This window comes from Bos javanicus, chromosome 3, assembly GCF_032452875.1.
Source record: "Bos javanicus breed banteng chromosome 3, ARS-OSU_banteng_1.0, whole genome shotgun sequence".
NCBI classification, from domain to species: domain Eukaryota; kingdom Metazoa; phylum Chordata; class Mammalia; order Artiodactyla; family Bovidae; genus Bos; species Bos javanicus.
The window spans coordinates 100894929-100913770 of record NC_083870.1 but is presented as its reverse complement, the minus strand read 5'-3'; the positions used below and the strand labels follow the sequence as shown (position 1 = coordinate 100913770).

At 39.0% G+C, this 18842-nt stretch overlaps 1 protein-coding gene and 1 pseudogene across 7 annotated transcripts in view; both read right to left on the bottom strand.

The window, feature by feature from the left end:
* Positions 1-18842, bottom strand: part of TESK2 (testis associated actin remodelling kinase 2) — a 137676-nt gene that overhangs the window by 55645 nt on the left and 63189 nt on the right. For all 7 annotated transcript variants that reach the window (XM_061413109.1, XM_061413115.1, XM_061413111.1 and 4 more), the window contains one exon: positions 14265-14386. In XM_061413109.1, coding sequence (XP_061269093.1) covers positions 14265-14386 — 122 coding nt within the window. The remainder of the gene's footprint in view (positions 1-14264; positions 14387-18842) is intronic.
* On the bottom strand, positions 12528-14252 carry LOC133245053 (large ribosomal subunit protein uL30-like; annotated as a pseudogene).

Sequence of the window (18842 nt, the reverse complement as noted above, 5' to 3'; positions counted from 1 at the left end):
GGTGTTGAGAGAGGGCATCAGAGGGCAGACACACTGAAACCTTAATCACAGAAAACTAGCCAATCCAATCACACGGACCACCGCCTTGTCTAACTCAATTAAACTAAGCCATGCCATGTGGGGCCACCAAAGACGGAAAGGTCATGGTGGAGAGGTCTGACACAATGTGGTCCACTGGAGAAGGGAATGGCAAACCACTTCAGTATTCTTGCCTTGAGAACCCCATGGACAGTATGAAAAGGCAAAATGATAGGATACTGAAAGAGGAACTCCCCAGGTCAGTAGATGCCCAATATGCTACAGGAGATCAGTGGAGAAATAACTCCAGAAAGAATGAAGGGATGGAGCCAAAGCAAAAACAATACTCAGCTGTGGATGTGACTGGTGATAGAAGCAAGGTTCGATGCTGTAAAGAGCAATATTGCATAGGATCCAGGAATGTCAGGTCCATTAATCAAGGCAAATTGGAAGTGGTCAAACAGGAGATGACAAGAGTGAACGTTGACATTCTAGGAATCAGCAAACTAAAATGGACTGGAATGGGTGAATTTCACTCAGATGACCATTATATCTACTACTGTGGGCAGGAATCCCTTAGAAGAAACGGAGTAGCCATCATGGTCAACAAAAGAGTCTGAAATGCAGTACTTGGATGCAATCTCAAAAACGACAGAATGATCTCTGTTCGTTTCCAAGGCAAACCATTCAATATCATGGTAATCCAAGCCTATGCCCCAACCAGTAATGCTGAAGAAGCTGATGTTGAATGGTTTTATGAAGATCTACAAGACCTTTTAGAACTAACACCCAAAAAAGATGTCCTTTTCATTATAGGGGACTGGAACACAAACGTAGGAAGTCAAGAAAAACCTCGAGTAACAGGCAAATTTGGCGTTGGAGTATGGAATGAAGCAGGGCAAAGGCTAATAGAGTTTTGCCAAGAGAACACATTGGTCATACCAAACACCCTCTTCCAACAACACAAGAGAAGACTCTACACATGGACATCACCAGATGGTCAACACTGAAATCAGACTGATTATATTCTTTGCAGCCAAAGATGGAGAAGCTCTATACAGTCAGCAAAAACAAGACCGGGAGCTGACTGTGGCTCAGATCGTGAACTCCTTATTGCCAATTCAGACTTAAATTGAAGAAAGTGGGGAAAACGACTAGACCATTCAGGTATGACCTAAATCAAATCCCTTATGATTATACAGTGGAAGTGAGAGATTTAAGGGACTAGATCTGATAGAGTGCCTGATGAACTATGGATGGAGGTTCGTGACATTGTACAGGAGACAGGGATCAAGACCATCCCCATGGAAAAGAAATGCAAAAAAGCAAAATGGCTGTCAGTGGAGGCCTTACAAATAGCTGTGAAAAGAAGACAAGCGAAAAGCAAAGGAGAAAAGGAAAGATATAAGCATCTGAATGCAGAGTTCCAAAGAATAGCAAGAAGAGATAAAGCCTTCCTCAGTGATCAATGCAAAGAAATAGAGGAAAACAACAGAATGGGAAAGACTAGAGATCTCTTCAAGAAAATTAGAGATACCAAGGGAACATATCATGCAAAGATGGGCTCGATAAAGGACAGAAATGGTATGAACCTAACAGAATCAGAAGATATTAAGAAGAGGTGGCAAGAATACACAGAAGAACTGTACAAAAAACAGCTTCACAACCAAGATAATAACGATGGTGTGATCACTCACCTAGAGCCAGACATTCTGGAATGTGAAGTCAAGTGGGCCTTAGAAGGCATCACTACAAACAAAGCTAGTGGAGGTGATGGAATTCCTGAAATTGAGCTATTTCAGATCCAGAAAGATGATGCTGTGAAGGTGCTGGACTCAATATGCCAGCAAATTTGGAAAACTCAGCAGTGGCCACAGGACTGGAAAAGGTCAGTTTTCATTAAAATCCCAAAGAAAGGCAATGCCAAAGAATGCTCAAACTACTGCAAAACTGAACTCATCTCATACACTAGTAAAGTAATGCTCAAAATTCTCCAAGCCAGGCTTCAGCAGTACGTGAACCACGAACTTCCAGATGTTCAAGCTGGTTTTAGAAAATGCAGAGGAACCAGAGATCAAATTGCCAACATCTGCTGGATCATGGAAAAAGCAAGAGAGTTCCAGAAAAACATCTATTTCTGCTTTATTGACTACGCCAAAGCCTTTGACTGTGTGGATCACAATAAACTGGAAAATTCTGAAACAGACGGGAATACCAGACCACCTGACCTGCCTCCCGAGAAACCTATATGCAGGTCAGGAAGCAAGTTAGAACTGGACATGGAACAACAAACTGGTTCCTAATAGGAAAAGGAGTACGTCAAGGCTGTATATTGTCACCCTGCTTCTTTAACTTCTATGCAGAGTACATCATGAGAAACGCTGGGCTGGAAGAAGCACAAGCTGGAATCAAGATTGCCGGGAGAAATACAATAACCTCAGATATACAGATGACACCACCCTTATGGCAGAAAGTGAAGAACTAAAGAGCCTCTTGATGAAAGTGAAAGAGGAGAGTGAAAAGGTTGGCTTACAGCTCAAATTCAGAAAACTAAGATCATGGCATCCAGTCCCATCACTTCATGGCAAATAGATGGGGAAACAGTGGAAACAGTGGCTGACTTTACTTTTTTGGGTTCCAAAATCACTGCAGATGGTGACTGCAGCCATGAAATTAAAAGATGCTTACTCCTTGAAAGGAAAGTTATGACCAACCTAGATAGCATATTAAAAAGCAGAGACATTACTTTGTCCACAAAGGTCCGTCTAGTCAAGGCTATTGTTTTTCCAGTGGTCAGGTATGGATGTGAGAGTTGGACTGTGAAGAAAGCTGAGCGCTGAAGAATTGATGCTTTTGAACTGTGGTGTTGGAGAAGACTCTTGAAAGTCCCATGGACTGCAAGGAGATCCAACCAGTCCATCCTAAAGGAGATCAGTCCTGGGTGTTCATTGGAAGGACTGATGTTGAAGCTGAAACTCTAATACCTTGGCTACGTGATATGAAGAGCTGACTCATTTGAAAAGACCCTGATGCTGGGAGGGATTGGGGGCAGGAGGAGAAGGGGACAACAGAGGATGAGATGGCTGGATGGCATCACCAACTCAATGGACATGGGTTTGGGAAGATTCTGGGAGTTGGTGATGGACAGGGAGGCCTGGCGTGCTGTGATCATTGGGTTGCAAAGTGTCGGACATGACTGAGCGACTGAACTGACTGGACTGAATTGTTCCCCAAAGCCTCCAATAGAATTGCAAAGTTTTTCTGAACATGAATGTCCATCCTGTCAAACACATCTGGGAATCTATAAATTATTTCCTCAGACTCCACTGCCCAATATCTCTCCTGAAGTTCTTGATCCTCCCACTCCAGTTAGACTACTTATTCTCTAGACTATTGCCCAGCAGTCACCCTGGACTTGCTATCACCCTTCTTTCCAGATCTTATGCCTTTTCATTTTTATCTGTTGTTTTGTTTGCCCCCTTACTTTTGATGGGACACATAGTCCAGCAGCTTCATAAGAAACAGCTCACGAGAAGTAACATTTTCAAAACCATGCATGTCTGAGAATGTCTTTACTCTCATGCCTGACTGGTAGTTTGACTGGATAAAGAATTCTAAGTAAGAAATAATTTTCTCTCAGAAAGTATTGTTCTACTGGTAGAGCTTCCAGAGCTGGGTTTCGGTATTTTTTTTAAGATTTATTTATTTACTTTTTGGCTGTGAGTCTTCGTTGCTGCACGTGGACTTTCTCTAGTTTCCACGAGTGAGGGCTACTCTTCACTGCAGTGTGCAGGCTGCTCATCGTGATGGCTTCTCTCGTTGAGGAGCACAGGCTCTAGGCGCAAGGGCTTCAGCAGTTGCAGTGTATGGGCTCAGTAGTTGTGGCCCATGGGCTTAGTTGCTCCGAAGCATGTGGGATCTTCCCAGACTGGGGAATCAAACCTGTGTCCCTTGCATTGCAAGGAGCATTCTTAACCACTCGACCACCAGGGAAGCCCCCAGAGCTGGTTTTGAGAAGTCTGATACCATTTGAATTTTCAGTCCTATATATGGCCTCTGGTTCTCTCCACCCCTATGCTGTAGAAGTATTTAGAATCTTATTTTTATTACCCATATTCTAAAATTTCACAACTATATGCTCTGGGATGGGTCTTTTTCTTCATTCATTGTGCTGGGCACTTAGGAGGCCCTTTCACTTTGGAAGTTCATGCCCCTTGGTTGTAGAAAATGTTCTTGTATTAGTCAAAAACAGACTTCCTAGATTGATCCTTTACTTTTTAATTCTTTTCTCTCTTATTTTCCATCTTTGATTTTTCACCATTAATGGATGATTTCCTCTTTATCTCCTTGGCAGGCCAATCAAATGCTTTAAATAAAGCCATAAATAAATAATCATATGAAACTATATATAAACATATAATCATATTTTAAAATTTTCAAGAATCTTTATGGCTTTCTAATTACTCCTATTTTATAGTATACTATTCTTATTTCATAGATGGATTTCCTTCTCAAACCTCTCCTAGAAGAAGCATATTTAGAAGATAATAATTAGTTTTTTTGCTGGTTACACTTCAAAGTTTTCTTCTTTTACTTGGGGCTCTTCAGTTTCTCCAAATCCACCAGTTTCCTGGCAGGTGTGGGTGGGATGGGGATGATTCCTACCTGCTTAAGAGTCAAAGGATAGAAGAGGACTCGAAGTCTCAAGAGCCTCACCATTCAGTACACAGACAGTCCCTTCATTTCCCTCTTCTTAGGATAACATTCCTTCTCCATCAGCTGTCATACTAGATGCTTACCTAGTATGAAGCATGTATGGTTCAATTGTTTTCCAAAAATAAAAATTCACCTCTTGTTGAGGTAAGTGAGACTTAACTGATTAATTGCAATGAATGGAGATGGTGACTTTTAGGCCCAGTTACCCCTGAAAAGACTTTCAATAGTCCTCCTGTTTTCAGGCCAAGCCTGACATCCACCTTCAGTTCTAGAGCTGAACTGTAGGTTTTGTAGGTTCTGTGATGCTAACTGGCTTGCTTCTATCTAGCATCTGCCTCTATAGACAGTACTTTCAAGGAACTCACCCTATATGAAGGCTACAAACAAAAAGTAAACAAATAAACAAGATATTTTCAAAGACGGTAAGAATGATGTAGACAAAGCATAATAACGAGGGGGTAAAGAGTGATACTGGATGGCTATTTTAGACAGGCTAGTCAACAAAAGTCTCTTTGAGGATGGGATATCTCAGAAGAAGCATGCTAAATGATTCTGGAACAAAGACATTACAGGAAAAGGGAAAAGAAAGTACAAAGACCCTGAAGTATGAAAGAGGTTGGTGTATCTGAAAAACAAAAAGGCCAGTGAGGGTGGTTAGGATGGTATAAGCTAGGAAAGAGTGATCAGAAATAAGCTCAGGGACTTCCCTAGTGGTCCAGTGGTTAAGACTTTGCCTTCCAATGCAAGGGGTGCAGGTTCAACCCCTGGTTGGGGAGCTAAGATCCCACATGCCTTGTAGCCAAAAAACATAACCTCATAGCCAAAAAGCATAAAACAGAAGCAATATTGTAACAAATTTAATAAAGACCTTAAAAATGGTCTACATTAAAAAAAAAAGAAGAAAATAAGGGGAGAGAAGCAGATAGGTCAACTCATTTAAGGTCTTGTATGCACACATCTCAACATCAAAGCCCAGGGTTTAGACTTTATTTGAAGAGTGACCAAAAGTCATAGAAGGAAATTCAGCAGAGGTGGATGGTATGATCTGATTTACCTTTTTCAAGTTCAAACTGGCTACCATGGAACAAGAGAGGAATCTGGGAGATCAACTAAGAGTGTTGAAGTAGGATGGTGGCTATGGAGCTAATAAGTGGTAGTCAGACTCAGGGCATATTTTAAAAATAATGTTAAACTACTTGAAGGTTTGAAGTATGGTATAAAGGAAAAATATTAAAGATGACACCTAAGGTTTTGGCATAAGTAACAGATGAATGGTAATTCCACTTGCTGAGAATGGGAGACATCTAGAAAGTAAAACATGTGGGTGGGATAGGAATATGATCAACAGTGGCCCATAACAGGTGCTCAGTAATTGGTACCCATTGTTTACATTAACAATCATCTTACATTGTATGTCAATTATATCTCAATAAATTTCTTAAAAATCACCTTCTTTCTGGGGTTATACTATGTCACTATCCACAGACAATAACATAAATAGTACTGAAGCTGATTCCACCTTTATTTTAAACAAAAACTTTCTGGTTATATGACATTAGAACTCAGACTCAATTCATAAGTCATCAGACTTTCTAGCATAGTACAGAGAAGAGAAAACAATATTAAGATCCCCTTACCAACGTGCAAGTGTTATAAATTTGCTTTGACGGCTCTATTGACACTCTTTCATTTAGTTACTCACTAGTATTACAATGATAAAATCAAAAAGGTGAACTTTAATCCATCATTTTTAAATGCTTCCCATTTATTCTGAACAACACGTGCACACACACACAATGCAAACACACCCTGAGATAATATATTTTTCAAACCTGATCATTTAAAAACTATTCAACATTAATTCCGTATGATTTCTAAGCTGATCCATTCTCCTCATTTAACAAAAGCGGAAACCAAAGCCCAGAGGTCAAATAACTTGTCCAAGAGAACACAATTAGGAAATCACAGAGCGCATAAGAATGTGCATAAGAATACCTGAAGATAAGGCTAGAAAAATAGAGCAGACGTTAGCTGTCTGTCTAAAGAATTTCTGATTCAATTCTGAAATAAATGGGAGCCACAAAAAGTTTTTAAGAAATGTTCAGTCGCTAAGTTGTGTCCGACTCTTTGTAACCCCATGAATTGCAGCACACCAGGCTTCCCTGTTCTTCACTATCTCCTGGAGTTTGCTCAAATTCACGTCCATTGAGTCAATGATTCTATCTAACGCACTCACCCTCTGCTGCTCTCTTCTCCTTTTGCCTTCCCTTCTCTTCTTTTGCTTTCCCAGAATCAGGATCTTTCCCAGTGAGCCAGCTCTTTGTATAAGCTATACGATTAGAGTTATGTATCAGGAAAAGTGAAAAGGAGGGCAAAAAGAATAATTCATTCAAGGCAAAAGTGAAGAGGATTGAACTGACAGATGCATAGGGGAAGAAGAAGATGCTAAAGTCTTTGAAGGTTTAAAATCAAGAGCTTAGTTTCTGATTAGAAGCAAGGAATAAAAGGAATAACTAGAGATGAATTTGGGATTTTCATAATGGGTAACTGGAAAGACTGCTATCTTAATAATGAGGTTGGGAAAATACTCTGACACATCCTCATAGCATTAGCAGATACTAGTCTGTTTCCTAGGTATACAGTTTGCTTCCTAAGGAGACCATCTGGGAGGTAACAGCCCTCTACTTCTCATCTATTCACCATGGTATTACCTAGCATGGGGTTGGACTGAGTAGTTCTAAATAAATATTTGGTGATTTGAAAGCATATTCTTCATTTTAACAAAATGGCAATCATATTGTTGCATATGGATTCTGAAGAGGAGTTAATTCTGAATAAAAATAGGTAGATAGGAAAATAAATTCAGAATGTGGCCTAAAAAGAAGTAAACATGAGATTGTAAACAAGGAGTCTAAAAGAAATATTAAATTTCTCATGGCATGAAGAATAACAAAGAGGTATGAGAACAAGTCTTGGTACAAGTCTTCAAAAAGGCCATTGGGGAGTGGAAGTGAGCAGGGCACAGAATTGGGTTACAGATCTTTGAGCATAAGACTTCCTGGCATAAACAACCTTATTCACAAGAGGTCCAAACTATCGGTCCCTGCCCTCAACAAAGCAGTTTATTGTTCTTTTTCTCAACTGATAAGTTAGAGCAACTGATGATAAAACAATCTTAACTGTATCCATGTATTAAAAAAATATAGACACACAAACAAAATACACACATCTGCTTGCCTCTGTGTCTCACCAGGGCCACTCTCTTCCTTCCAACTAGAAATCTTAGGAGGGAGAAAGATAAAAAGAAAAGAGGAAGTAGGGAGGCTGGGGTCAAGAAAAAGAGAGAAATAAAACTGCAAAGGTTCAGCTCATTCACTCATGCTGGGCACAAAATAGCTGTGCCAGCAGAGGACCAATTCACGCCCAGAGGATCAGATGCTCACCATCTGGCAGCTCATGCAGATAGCCTTTTTTCCCAAGTACACCTTCAAAATCACTAATGTAGCAAATTTCAACTTTTTCTTTGTTTTTAAGTAGGAGATCTTTTCTGTAAAATTCTTAGATGGAAGTTCAATATAAAACAGCTTCTCTGGCTGGATGAAGCAGAGATGAAAACCGAAAGGCTCATCTGCTCAGCCACCTCCCTCCTGAGGTTAAACCCCTGAGGACACAAGTCGGTGAAAATCCTAGGGTTCCAAGAAATGGATTCTTCCCAATTTAAATCTCATAATGAAGGAAAACTTTGGTGCATATTTCTGTCTCAGCTTTTGTACCTCTAAAAACAAACTAACGTGTACTAACAGCTTGAAAATAAGCTAAGAGCCATACTAATGGGAATGGGAACAAAAAATTTGAATCACAAAAAATATAAACTATGAACAGTAAATTTCTAAGACGATTAAAAAAGCATTCATGGAGAAGAAAATGGCAGCCCACTCCAGTACCCTTGCCTGGAAAACCCCCATGGACAGACAGTCCATGGGGTCACAAAGAGTAGGACACGACTGAGCGACGTCACTTTCACTTTCACTTGTCCTCACCTCCTACTCTACTCTGTCTATAAAAGAAACTGGCATTCAGACCCATATAAGATCATACGCTGGGGCACTAGCCTGCCATCTTCTAGGACGCCTAGCTTTCCAAATAAAGTTGTATTCCTTGCTTCAGCAAAAAAAAAAAAAAAAAAGCATTCAGTTCAGTCACTCAGTCGTGTCCGACTCTTTGCGACCCCATGAACCGCAGCACGCCAGGCCTCCCTATCCATCACCAACTGCCAGAGTCCACCCAAACCCATGTCCATTGAGTCGGTGATGCCATCTAACCATCTCATCTTCTGTCGTCCCCTTCTCCTCCTGCCCTCAATCTTTTCCAGTATCAGGGTCTTTTCAAATGAGTCAGCTCTTCGCATCAGGTGGCCAAAGTATTGGAGCTGCAGCTTCAAAATCAGTCCTACCAATGAACACCCAAGTCTGATCTCCTTTAGGATGGACTGGTTGGATCTCCTTGCAGTCCAAGGGACTCTCAAGAGTTCTCCAACACCACAGTTCAAAAGCATCAATTCTTCAGCACACAGCTTTCTTTATAGTCCAACTCTCATATCCATACATGACCACTGGAAAAACCTTGACTAGACAGACCTTTATTGACAACATAATGTCTCTGCTTTTTAATATGCTATCTAGGTTGGTCATAACTTCCCTTCCAAGGAGTAAGCATCTTTTAATTTCATGACTGCAATCACCATCTGCAGTGATTTTGGAGCCCAGAAAAATAAAGTCAGCCACTGTTTCCACTGTTCCCCCATCTATTTGCCATGAAGTGATGGGACTGGATGCCATGACCTTAGTTTTCTGAATGTTGAGCTGTAAGCCAACTTTTTCCTTCTCCTCTTTCACTTTCATCAAGAGGCTCTTTAGTTCTTCTTCCCTTTCTGCCATAAGGGTGGTGTCACCTGCATATCTGAGGTTATTGTATTTCTCCCGGCAATCTTGATTCCAGCTTGTGCTTCCTCCAGCCCAGTGTTTCTCATGATGTACTCTGTGTATAAGTTAAATAAGCAGGGTGACAATACACAGCCTTGACGTACTCCTTTTCCTATTTGGAACCATTCTGTTGTTCCATGTCCAGTTCTGACTGTTGCTTCCTGACCTGCATACAGGTTTCTCAAGAGGCAGTTCAGGTGGTCTGGTATTCCCATCTCTTTCAGAATTCTCTGCAGTTTATTGTGATCCACACAGAAAACCATTAAGGAAATAAAAATTCTAAGAATTTGAGACTGGGACACAGTTGTGCATCCTCAGTTCAGTTCAGTCGCTCAGTCGTGTCCGACTCTTTGAGACACCATGGAGTGCAGCACGCCAGGCCTCCCTGTCCATCATCAACTCCCGGAGTTTACTCAAACTCTTGTCCATTGAGTCCGTGATGCCATCCAGTCATCTCATCCTCTGTCATCCCCTTCTCCTCCTACCTTCAATTTTCCCAGCATCAGGGTCATTTCAAATGAGTCAGCTCTTTGCATCAAGTGGCCAGAGTACTGGAGTTTCAGCTTCAACATCAGTCCTAGGGAAGTATAATAAATGCTTCTACTACTATAGGACTCCTCTGGCTAACAAAAGCCAAGAGGACTTTGCTTGCTCTAGGCCCCCTTGATAGGATAATTTCCTTCTGTTGTATTCAAAATATACAATGAAACTAAAGGCATGAAAACATGAAAGATATAAACAACTAGAACTTCTTTTAAAAAGTAATACACTTCCAGGCTTTTAACTGTACTATATTTGAGACAGATGGCTTATGCAGGACAAAAAATGTCACCATCAAAATGAAAACCCACCATGGTTAATAATCAGTATAGTAATTTTCATGTATTATATGCTTACTGTGGATTATAACAGATCTATAGATTTTATATACATAATCTCATTTGTTGGCTTATTGTGAAGATCAAGATAGAATTAACATTACATTTTATATGTTAGAAAACTTAGCTCACAGCAAAGAATATGATTTTTTGTAAGTTAAAAGGGAAGGGCGTGTCATTCCTGAACAATGAGGTGAAAAAAAGATAGGCTGAGAAAGTAGACCAAGGAGACTTGGTCTAGGAATAGTACAGACTTGGAATAGGAATGGTTGTCAACAAGAGCAAAGATGTGCATAGACTGAAAGCCCAGGATTATCCAATATAGTAGCTGCTAAGCTTCCTGTGGCAATTTAAATAAAATCAAACAAAAAATTCAGTTCCTTCTTTGTACTAGCCACATTTCAATGCTCATTAGCCACATGAAGCTATTGAACAGCACAGATAAAGAACATTTCCATCATTTTAGAAAGTTCTATTCTATTCAACAGCATCACTCTAGCAGAAAACTCTTGAATGTATTAGAAACAGCAGTAGACCCTCAACAAATGTTTGGTGAGTGAATGAATGATAAAAGACAGATGGGATGCAGTGAGCCATTTAAAGAACTAGCCAGAGGAAAAGAAACTAATAATAATAGCTAACATTTACTGGACACTTAACAAAACCAAGTACTATTCCAGGGTGCTTTATATGGATTAAATTAATCCTCAATAACAACTCTACGAGGGATTTACGGTCATTATCCTCATTATACATGGGAAAACTAAGGATCTCAGAGGTTAAATAACTTTCCCAAGATCCAGGATTTGAATTCAGGCAGCTTGATCTGGAATCCAGAGCCTCCATTTTTAATCAGTACACTGTATAGTATTCTACTTCTTTATATAACAACTACATATTTAAACTTTGCTGTCAGGAAATAAAATTTGTTTAGAGTCAATCTTCCCATGCAATTACCAGTCAAGTTCATAGTGAAGAGAACAAAAAAATAAGTGATGAATAAAGAAGATCGGCAGAAAATATATCAAATGTTAATACTAGCTTGATGCCTAGATGCTGAGATTAAGGACCATTTTTTATTTTCCTGTTTTTGCGAATACTATTTTCTCAATGAATCATCCACAGTGATGATGTATCATTTCTACAATAATAATAAAACTCTACTTTTTAAACAAGATGAAAATATAATCAGCTTAAAAATTCCTAAGCAGAACATCAAATCAAAACTCAACCATCTCGAGGAAATGACAACCCACTCCAGTATTCTTGCCTGGGAAATTCCATAGACAGAGGAGCCTGATGGGCTACAATCCATGGGGCTGCAAAGAGTTGAACACAATTTAGCGACTAAACAACATATACTATATGGTATACTATATATTAAATAGTAAAAAAAAAAAAAAAAAAGACTCAACCATCTGAAACACTTATGTCCCCTAACTGATCTCTTGGCCACCAGTCTCCCCATCATTAAACCATTCTGAATTTGCCATTAGTTACCCTCTGTCATCTAATCCCTGCTCAGAATTCAACACATAAAACATAAAATATAATCTTCGTGGCTTTGGGCAAAACATTTCTGCATAGAATGGCCCAGTTCTACCTTTCCAAATTTATCTACCAATGCTATCCCGTCAAATCCTTTAGGAGAGACATGAAAGAAAAAGTTCTTCTAGGAGAAACATGGTAGAAAGAGTCCTACCTCAAAGTTACAGACCTCAGACAACACATATCTCTTGGCCTCAGTTTCTCCAATGGAGAAAAACTGTGAAAATTAAATCTTTAAACAGCCAAAACAGCCAGCATACAAGGAAGACTTCAATAAGTGGTTTTCTCATTGCTGTTATTATTAACAAAATTTTTTTCAGTCCAATAAATTGCTCTATTTATTCCCTGACGAGATCACAAAAATAATCATAGTAGATATCTTAGTTCATCCTTTGAACAAGCTGTTGATCTAGTCTTCTCTGTGGCCAGCATCTCTACCTTCTACAAAATGTGTGGTCTTTTCCTTCATTCCACCTCATGGAGAAGAGAATTTGAATGGCCACAAGAAGTTGTTTCCTTCTTTGAAGAATTTTCCAACAGTATAGGTCTTATAAATCAGATCCTCCATGTAGATAATGCTATATTTACCAAGACATCAGGCAATCCATGTGTTATCTGTCAGGGAAATTTGCTTCTTGTTGATTTTGTCATAACCACATCTGTAGATCAATTCATCTACTGACTGTAGGTTTGGTTACCACCACGCAATATGTGGTTCCACGGTCCATGGCATGTTAAATGGAGCATAGTCAATCTTAACAAAGGTGCCACTGAAGACTTGACAAAGGTGAAGAAGTTGCAACGTCTTTCAGATCTGTGAACTCACAACACTGATGCCTCTGATCCTAATGACAAATGCCAGTTTGGGCTCTGCATGTGCATAGAAGCTGCCAGCTTTTCTTGCCATCCTAGCCATCAGAATCGCAGTTCTGTACATCTGCCTATACTCTTTATGAGAGCACTTAACTTCTTTACAGATAAGCTTCATTCCTTACCTTTTGAAGGATCTTTTGGGCAAATTTCTTTCATAGGCACTTGATCTTCAGCTCTGCAAAATTCCTTCCCATTTCAAAAAATATATTTGTTTTCTAATTTTATTTATTTTGCTGTGCCAGTCATAGTGGCAGCACACACAATCTTCCATCTTTGTTGCGGCATGTGGGATCTTTTACTTGCAGAATATGGAATCTTTAGTTGTGGCATGCAGGATCTAATTCCCTAACTAGAGATCAAACCCAGGCCCCCTGCATAGGGAGCATGGAGTCTTAGCCACTGTCCACCAGTGAAGTCCTCAAAATTTCTTCATTTTTTTCTTAAGGGTTTCAGTAGGAGCCTTAGTTTTCTCCTCTTCTGCATACTCCATAGCCAAATGGGCTTTTAATTCACTGACTCCTTAAAAAGCTTTGGACTTTTACCTTTATGCTTCATTTGTTATTATTTTGTTCCTTTCTGAGTTTCTAGAAGACTCCTGAGAGTCCCTTGGACAGCCAGGAACTCAAACCAGTGACTTTAAGGAAATCAACCCTGAATATTCATTGGAAGGACTCATGCTGAAGCTGAAGCTCCAATACTCTGGCCACCTGATGCGAACAGCCAACTCACTGGAAAAGACCCTGATGCTGGGAAAGACTGAAGGCAGAAGGAGAAGGGGAAGACAGAGGATGAGATGATTGGATGGCATCACCAACTCACTGGACATAAATTTGAGCAAACTCCGGGAGATAGTGAAGGACAGGGAAGCCTGGTGTGCTGCAGTCCACAGGGTTACAAAGAGTCAGACACAATTTAGCGACTAAACAACAACTTTGTTCCTTTCTGAGTTCTTTCCCTATCTTCTAAAATCCTATTAAACTTCATGTTCCAATTTGAGTTAACCGCCTCCAAAAAAGCTTTCTGGCTCTGCTAAGGGAATTCCCAAAAGTTGCCTTATTAAATGCAGTTAATTACCAGAAAATTAAGTCTCAACAGGTAGAAAAAGACCTACAGCACAGCTAAATTCCAGCAAGACAGATTCAGCATGAAACCTGGAATCCCTCTTTTCAGCTATTAATACTATTCTAACAAGTCTCCAATAATGTTTCAGCTTTCTCACTGATCTCTGGAAGGAAGGAAAAGCCATTACCTAAGGATGTTGGGATGGGAGAGTCTATTCATGAGCTGCACTTCTTTCAGCATGTTTGCCCGGTTACTGCTCAACGTGTTCATCTTAAGAGCCATCACCTGGCCGGAAGCTCGGTGGCGCACCTAGAAAATAAAATAAGAGACTCAAGGACGGCAGCTGTATATGAGGTCAAAGTCTCCACATGTAGAGCATGCTGAGATGTTTTACTGCCAATTCAGATAAAACAGACATGGTAAGGGATGTTTTTCTATAAAATCTGATTACATAAGGGTTTCACAACCGTTAACAAAGATGGATTTATTCCTTTGAAGACCAAAACTGTTTCATATTAAGCTGGCTAGAAAATACATGATTATACCTCAAGAAATCATGACTTCTTACTTTGCTGTCCACCTAAAACTATCAGAACATTGTTAACTGGCTATACTCCAATACAAAATAAAAAGTTTACTTAAAAAAAAAGAAAAAAAACACGATGTCTTAAAAAAAATACCTTAGAGAAAAATGGGGAAAATGTCTTAGGCTGGTTCCTCATGGCCAATGCTTCTGAGCCTTAGGACACTAACCAGAAATTCTCTTTCGTGGAGTTTTATAACATTTAATGAACTATAAAACTGTCTTTATAGGACACTAAACCCACAGCCTCAAAATCTCTCCCAAGCACCATAAAATGTATATCTATACAGAAAAAATTATCGCATGTTAAATATAGAAAGAAGGCAGTGAATCTTCTGGACCTAATATTGAGTAACCCAACCCAAAGTTCCTTATAATCATTTACACACAATCAAGTCAGATACAAAAAAACCTGAGCCACACCACTTACGCCATTACCCATATACACAGAGCAAAGTCTACTTCTAAAACATTCATCCTCTGTAGAACTCAATCTATTTTACATGTAAAAATATTATTTTATAATTTCAATGCATACTCCACAGGTTTAAAAAACTCAACACTTTGTCTGCAAGAAAATTAACTATGTTTTCAGTCTCCAAAAGTAGTCTCAGGCGTATCAAAATGAGAGAGAATCAAAATGAGAGACTAACAAAATAAGAGAAAATATTTTGTCTTAACCAAAAGAAGCTCAATTATTCACTTAGATATGTGTTTCCTACTGGGCAATTATGAATGAGGCTGTAGAAAAGTTACAAAGTACCAAAGACCTCATTGCTGCTGCTGCTGCTGCTGCTAAGTCGCTTCAGTCGTGTCTGACTCTGTGCGACCCCATAGACGGCAGCCCACCAGGCTCCCCCATCCCTGGGATTCTCCAGGCAAGAACACTGGAGTGGGTTGCCATTGCTTTTTCCAAAAGACCTCATTACTTACTGGTTAAAAAAAAATTCATTTCAGATCATGTACAACAGGGACATGCCATGCACAACTGTCATCATTCTATGGACTTTCAGAGTATCATTTCAGGATATTATTTCTACTTCACCAAGTGGAAATTCCAATAGAAAACACAAAAATCTACTTAACTCTTCAATCTCCAGAAATTCTTTGACAGGACAACAGCCTCAGAAGTTTAGTATAGCTATTAATATAGGACAGACAACACAGCTTATCTTAAAACTCAAAGGTACAATGTTTCAGAGTGTCTAGACAGAAGAAGGGGAAGGAAGAATTAAAACACTCAGAGCCACAGGAACCCTGATCAGAAGAACTGAGCACAACACTGGCTGTCTCTCCCCTCTTCTAGATCCCTGAGTGAGATTTGGAACACAACTCTCTTCCGAGTGCATCAATGATTCTGTTGTCATGTACCTCGTGACTGATGAAAGAGAAGTGGCTTTCCTTTTCAGATCCTGCGTGGATAAGTTAAAAGAGACATTTATATACAAAGAACACACTGACAGTATTTTTCCAGCTTTATTTACAGAAGACATCTGTTTTTTAATAAGGGCTCTCCATTCTGAAAGTCACTCCTCTTTTTTTTTTTTCTATCATCTGAAAACTATCACTCTTGAGGTCTTTTTTTTTTAATGTCTGCTTTTAAGAAACTTTGATAAAACAATGTGTGAAATTTAGGGATAAAAAAAGTTGTTTCAAATTAATCACAAAAAACCCTACTTCCTTAAACAAGTGGACAAGGAGATGAACATGTTCATTAACACTGTATATCTTTCATGTGCATAAAATATTTTCCTCTTTCTTCTAGCCCCTCAAATTCTACCTATCTTTGAAGGCCACACTCAAATATCCCCTTCCTCTCTGATGTCTTCCTTGTCTGTCTCTAGGAACTGTTTGTGGTTTCCTTCTTTATACTGCCTCAGAACGACAGTATACCACTGAAGACACAGTTCTGTGCATAAATATATCCTCACTAGGCTACAAACCATTTTGAGGCCAGGATCTATATTGTATTAATTTTTATTTTGCAGTGCCTAAAACGCCTGGCACATCATAAGAGCGCAATAAAAACAACAACAAGAATGGTTAGTTAAATGATACTTCTAACATACTTTTTAAGGGCCAGTGCATCATTCATTTATCCAGGTAATTTCTTTCGGGGTAGTGCTTTTCTTTTTCTCTTTTTGGTGGCAGAGGTACAGGGGGAGGATATAAACAGAAAAGCAGTACAAGATTTGGCTTAAATTTTCTGGAATTAGCCATCTAGAAAAGGACAAACAAAAAGCAATTTGACCAATCAGTAAAGAAAGAGAATAAAGACTCAAATACATCACAAGAGGTATCTATATGAATGTTGATGCACTTAGGGGAAAACTTCATGGGACTTCAGTGAAATCTCCAAGAATTAATAGATTTGGACAGATTTTTGAAGCACAAAACTGACTACAGGCGATAAAGAAAAAGGTATCATCCAATATAGAGGTCCACAGGATTTCCCTGGCAGTCCAGTGGTTAAGACTCCACATTTCCAATTCAGAGGATGTGGGTTCAATCCCTGGTCAGTGAACTAAGATCCCACATGCCTCAGAGGAAGGCAAAAAAACAACAAAAAAAAAACACATAGAGATCCACTAAACATAGGGAACCTGTCTAAATCCAGGAGGATCTTCATTCCAAGTTGTCAAAACCACAAAAAATTGTTAGCCCTCAAACCTACTTAGATTTTCAAAATAAAGGGAAGGTCAATTTCTGCTTAAGTTTGTCCTCTACACATAGATCATTGTTACTACTACTAAGAGGATTTCCAAGAGACTGATATCTTTAAATACCTTTAAAAAAAAAAAATTAAAAACAGAACTGCCATATGATCCAGCAATTCTACTTCTAGGTACAAACCCAAAAGGACTGAAAAAGGGTCTCAAAAAAATATTTGTACACTCATGTTCAAAACAGCATTATTTATAATAACCAAAGGGCAGAAGCAACCCAAGAGTCCATCAACAGATAAACAGATAAACAAAATGTGGCACATGAGGGAATATTATTCAGCCTTAAAAAGGAAGGAAATTTTGGCATATGCTATTACATGGATGAACCTTGAAGATATTATGCTAAGTGAAGTAAGCCAGTTAGGAAAAGGCAAATACTTATGATTCCACTTATATGAGGTTCCTTAGATAGTTTAATTCAAACAGAACGAATGTAGAATGGTGGTTGCTAGGGGTTGCAGGGAGGGGAAGAATTCAGAACTGTTTAATGGGTACAGAGTTTCAGCCTTGCAAGATGAAAACAGTTCTGGAGAATGGTGACACAAAAATAGGAATTGAATTGTACACTTAAAAATGGTTAAGATGGTAAATTTTATATATACTTTACCACAAGTATAAATAAAGAAAGGAAGAAAAGAAAGAAGAGATAGAGAGGGAAGAGAAGAAAATCACCAAGGTAAGAAAATTACTATCCCTCTGATTTTTAAACTTAGCTGATGCTACCACAGGATCTTCAAATCTACTTTCTAAACAAGAACATAGCAGAGTGGTGAAGTACTCAAGCTGTCAATATTAGCAGATCAAATCCAAGTTTTAATGCTTAGAGTGACTTCTTTTTGAAGTTTTCTGTTGTAAAATAAAGAGAATGATAGTCTCTATCTCCTTTGGAGGATAAACTGATGTTGTTATGTTAAAGAAACAAAAAAATGTGTATAAAGTACTTAACATAGTGCTTGGCACATAGTATTCAGATAAATAGGTATTGTTTTTATTAAAGATAAGAAACTATGTTTGTAATAGTTTAGCATATCAGGTGATTTTGAGATGATATAGAAAATGTATACTAATTTTAAGTGAAAAGAGCAATATTCAAATCTGTATTGGCCTCCAAGATGATTTATTTATCACAAAGGGGAAAAGATGACCTTTATAATGGAGAGGTCTGGCAGCTAGCACCTTAATCAAGGGGTTAGAAATTCAGTTATTAGCAAAAGTGAGACATGCAACATTATCAACGTTCTGAAGCAATGAAATATACTTGCCAAATGTTTAACTCAAATCTAATCATAAGAAACTGACTCATCAGAAAAGACCCTGATGCTGAGAAAGACTAAAGGCAGGGGGAGAAGGAGATGACAGAGGATGAGATGGTTGGATGGCATCACCGACTCAATGGACATGAGTTTGAGTAAACTCTGGGAGTTGGTGATGGACAGGGAGGCCTGGCGTGCTGCAG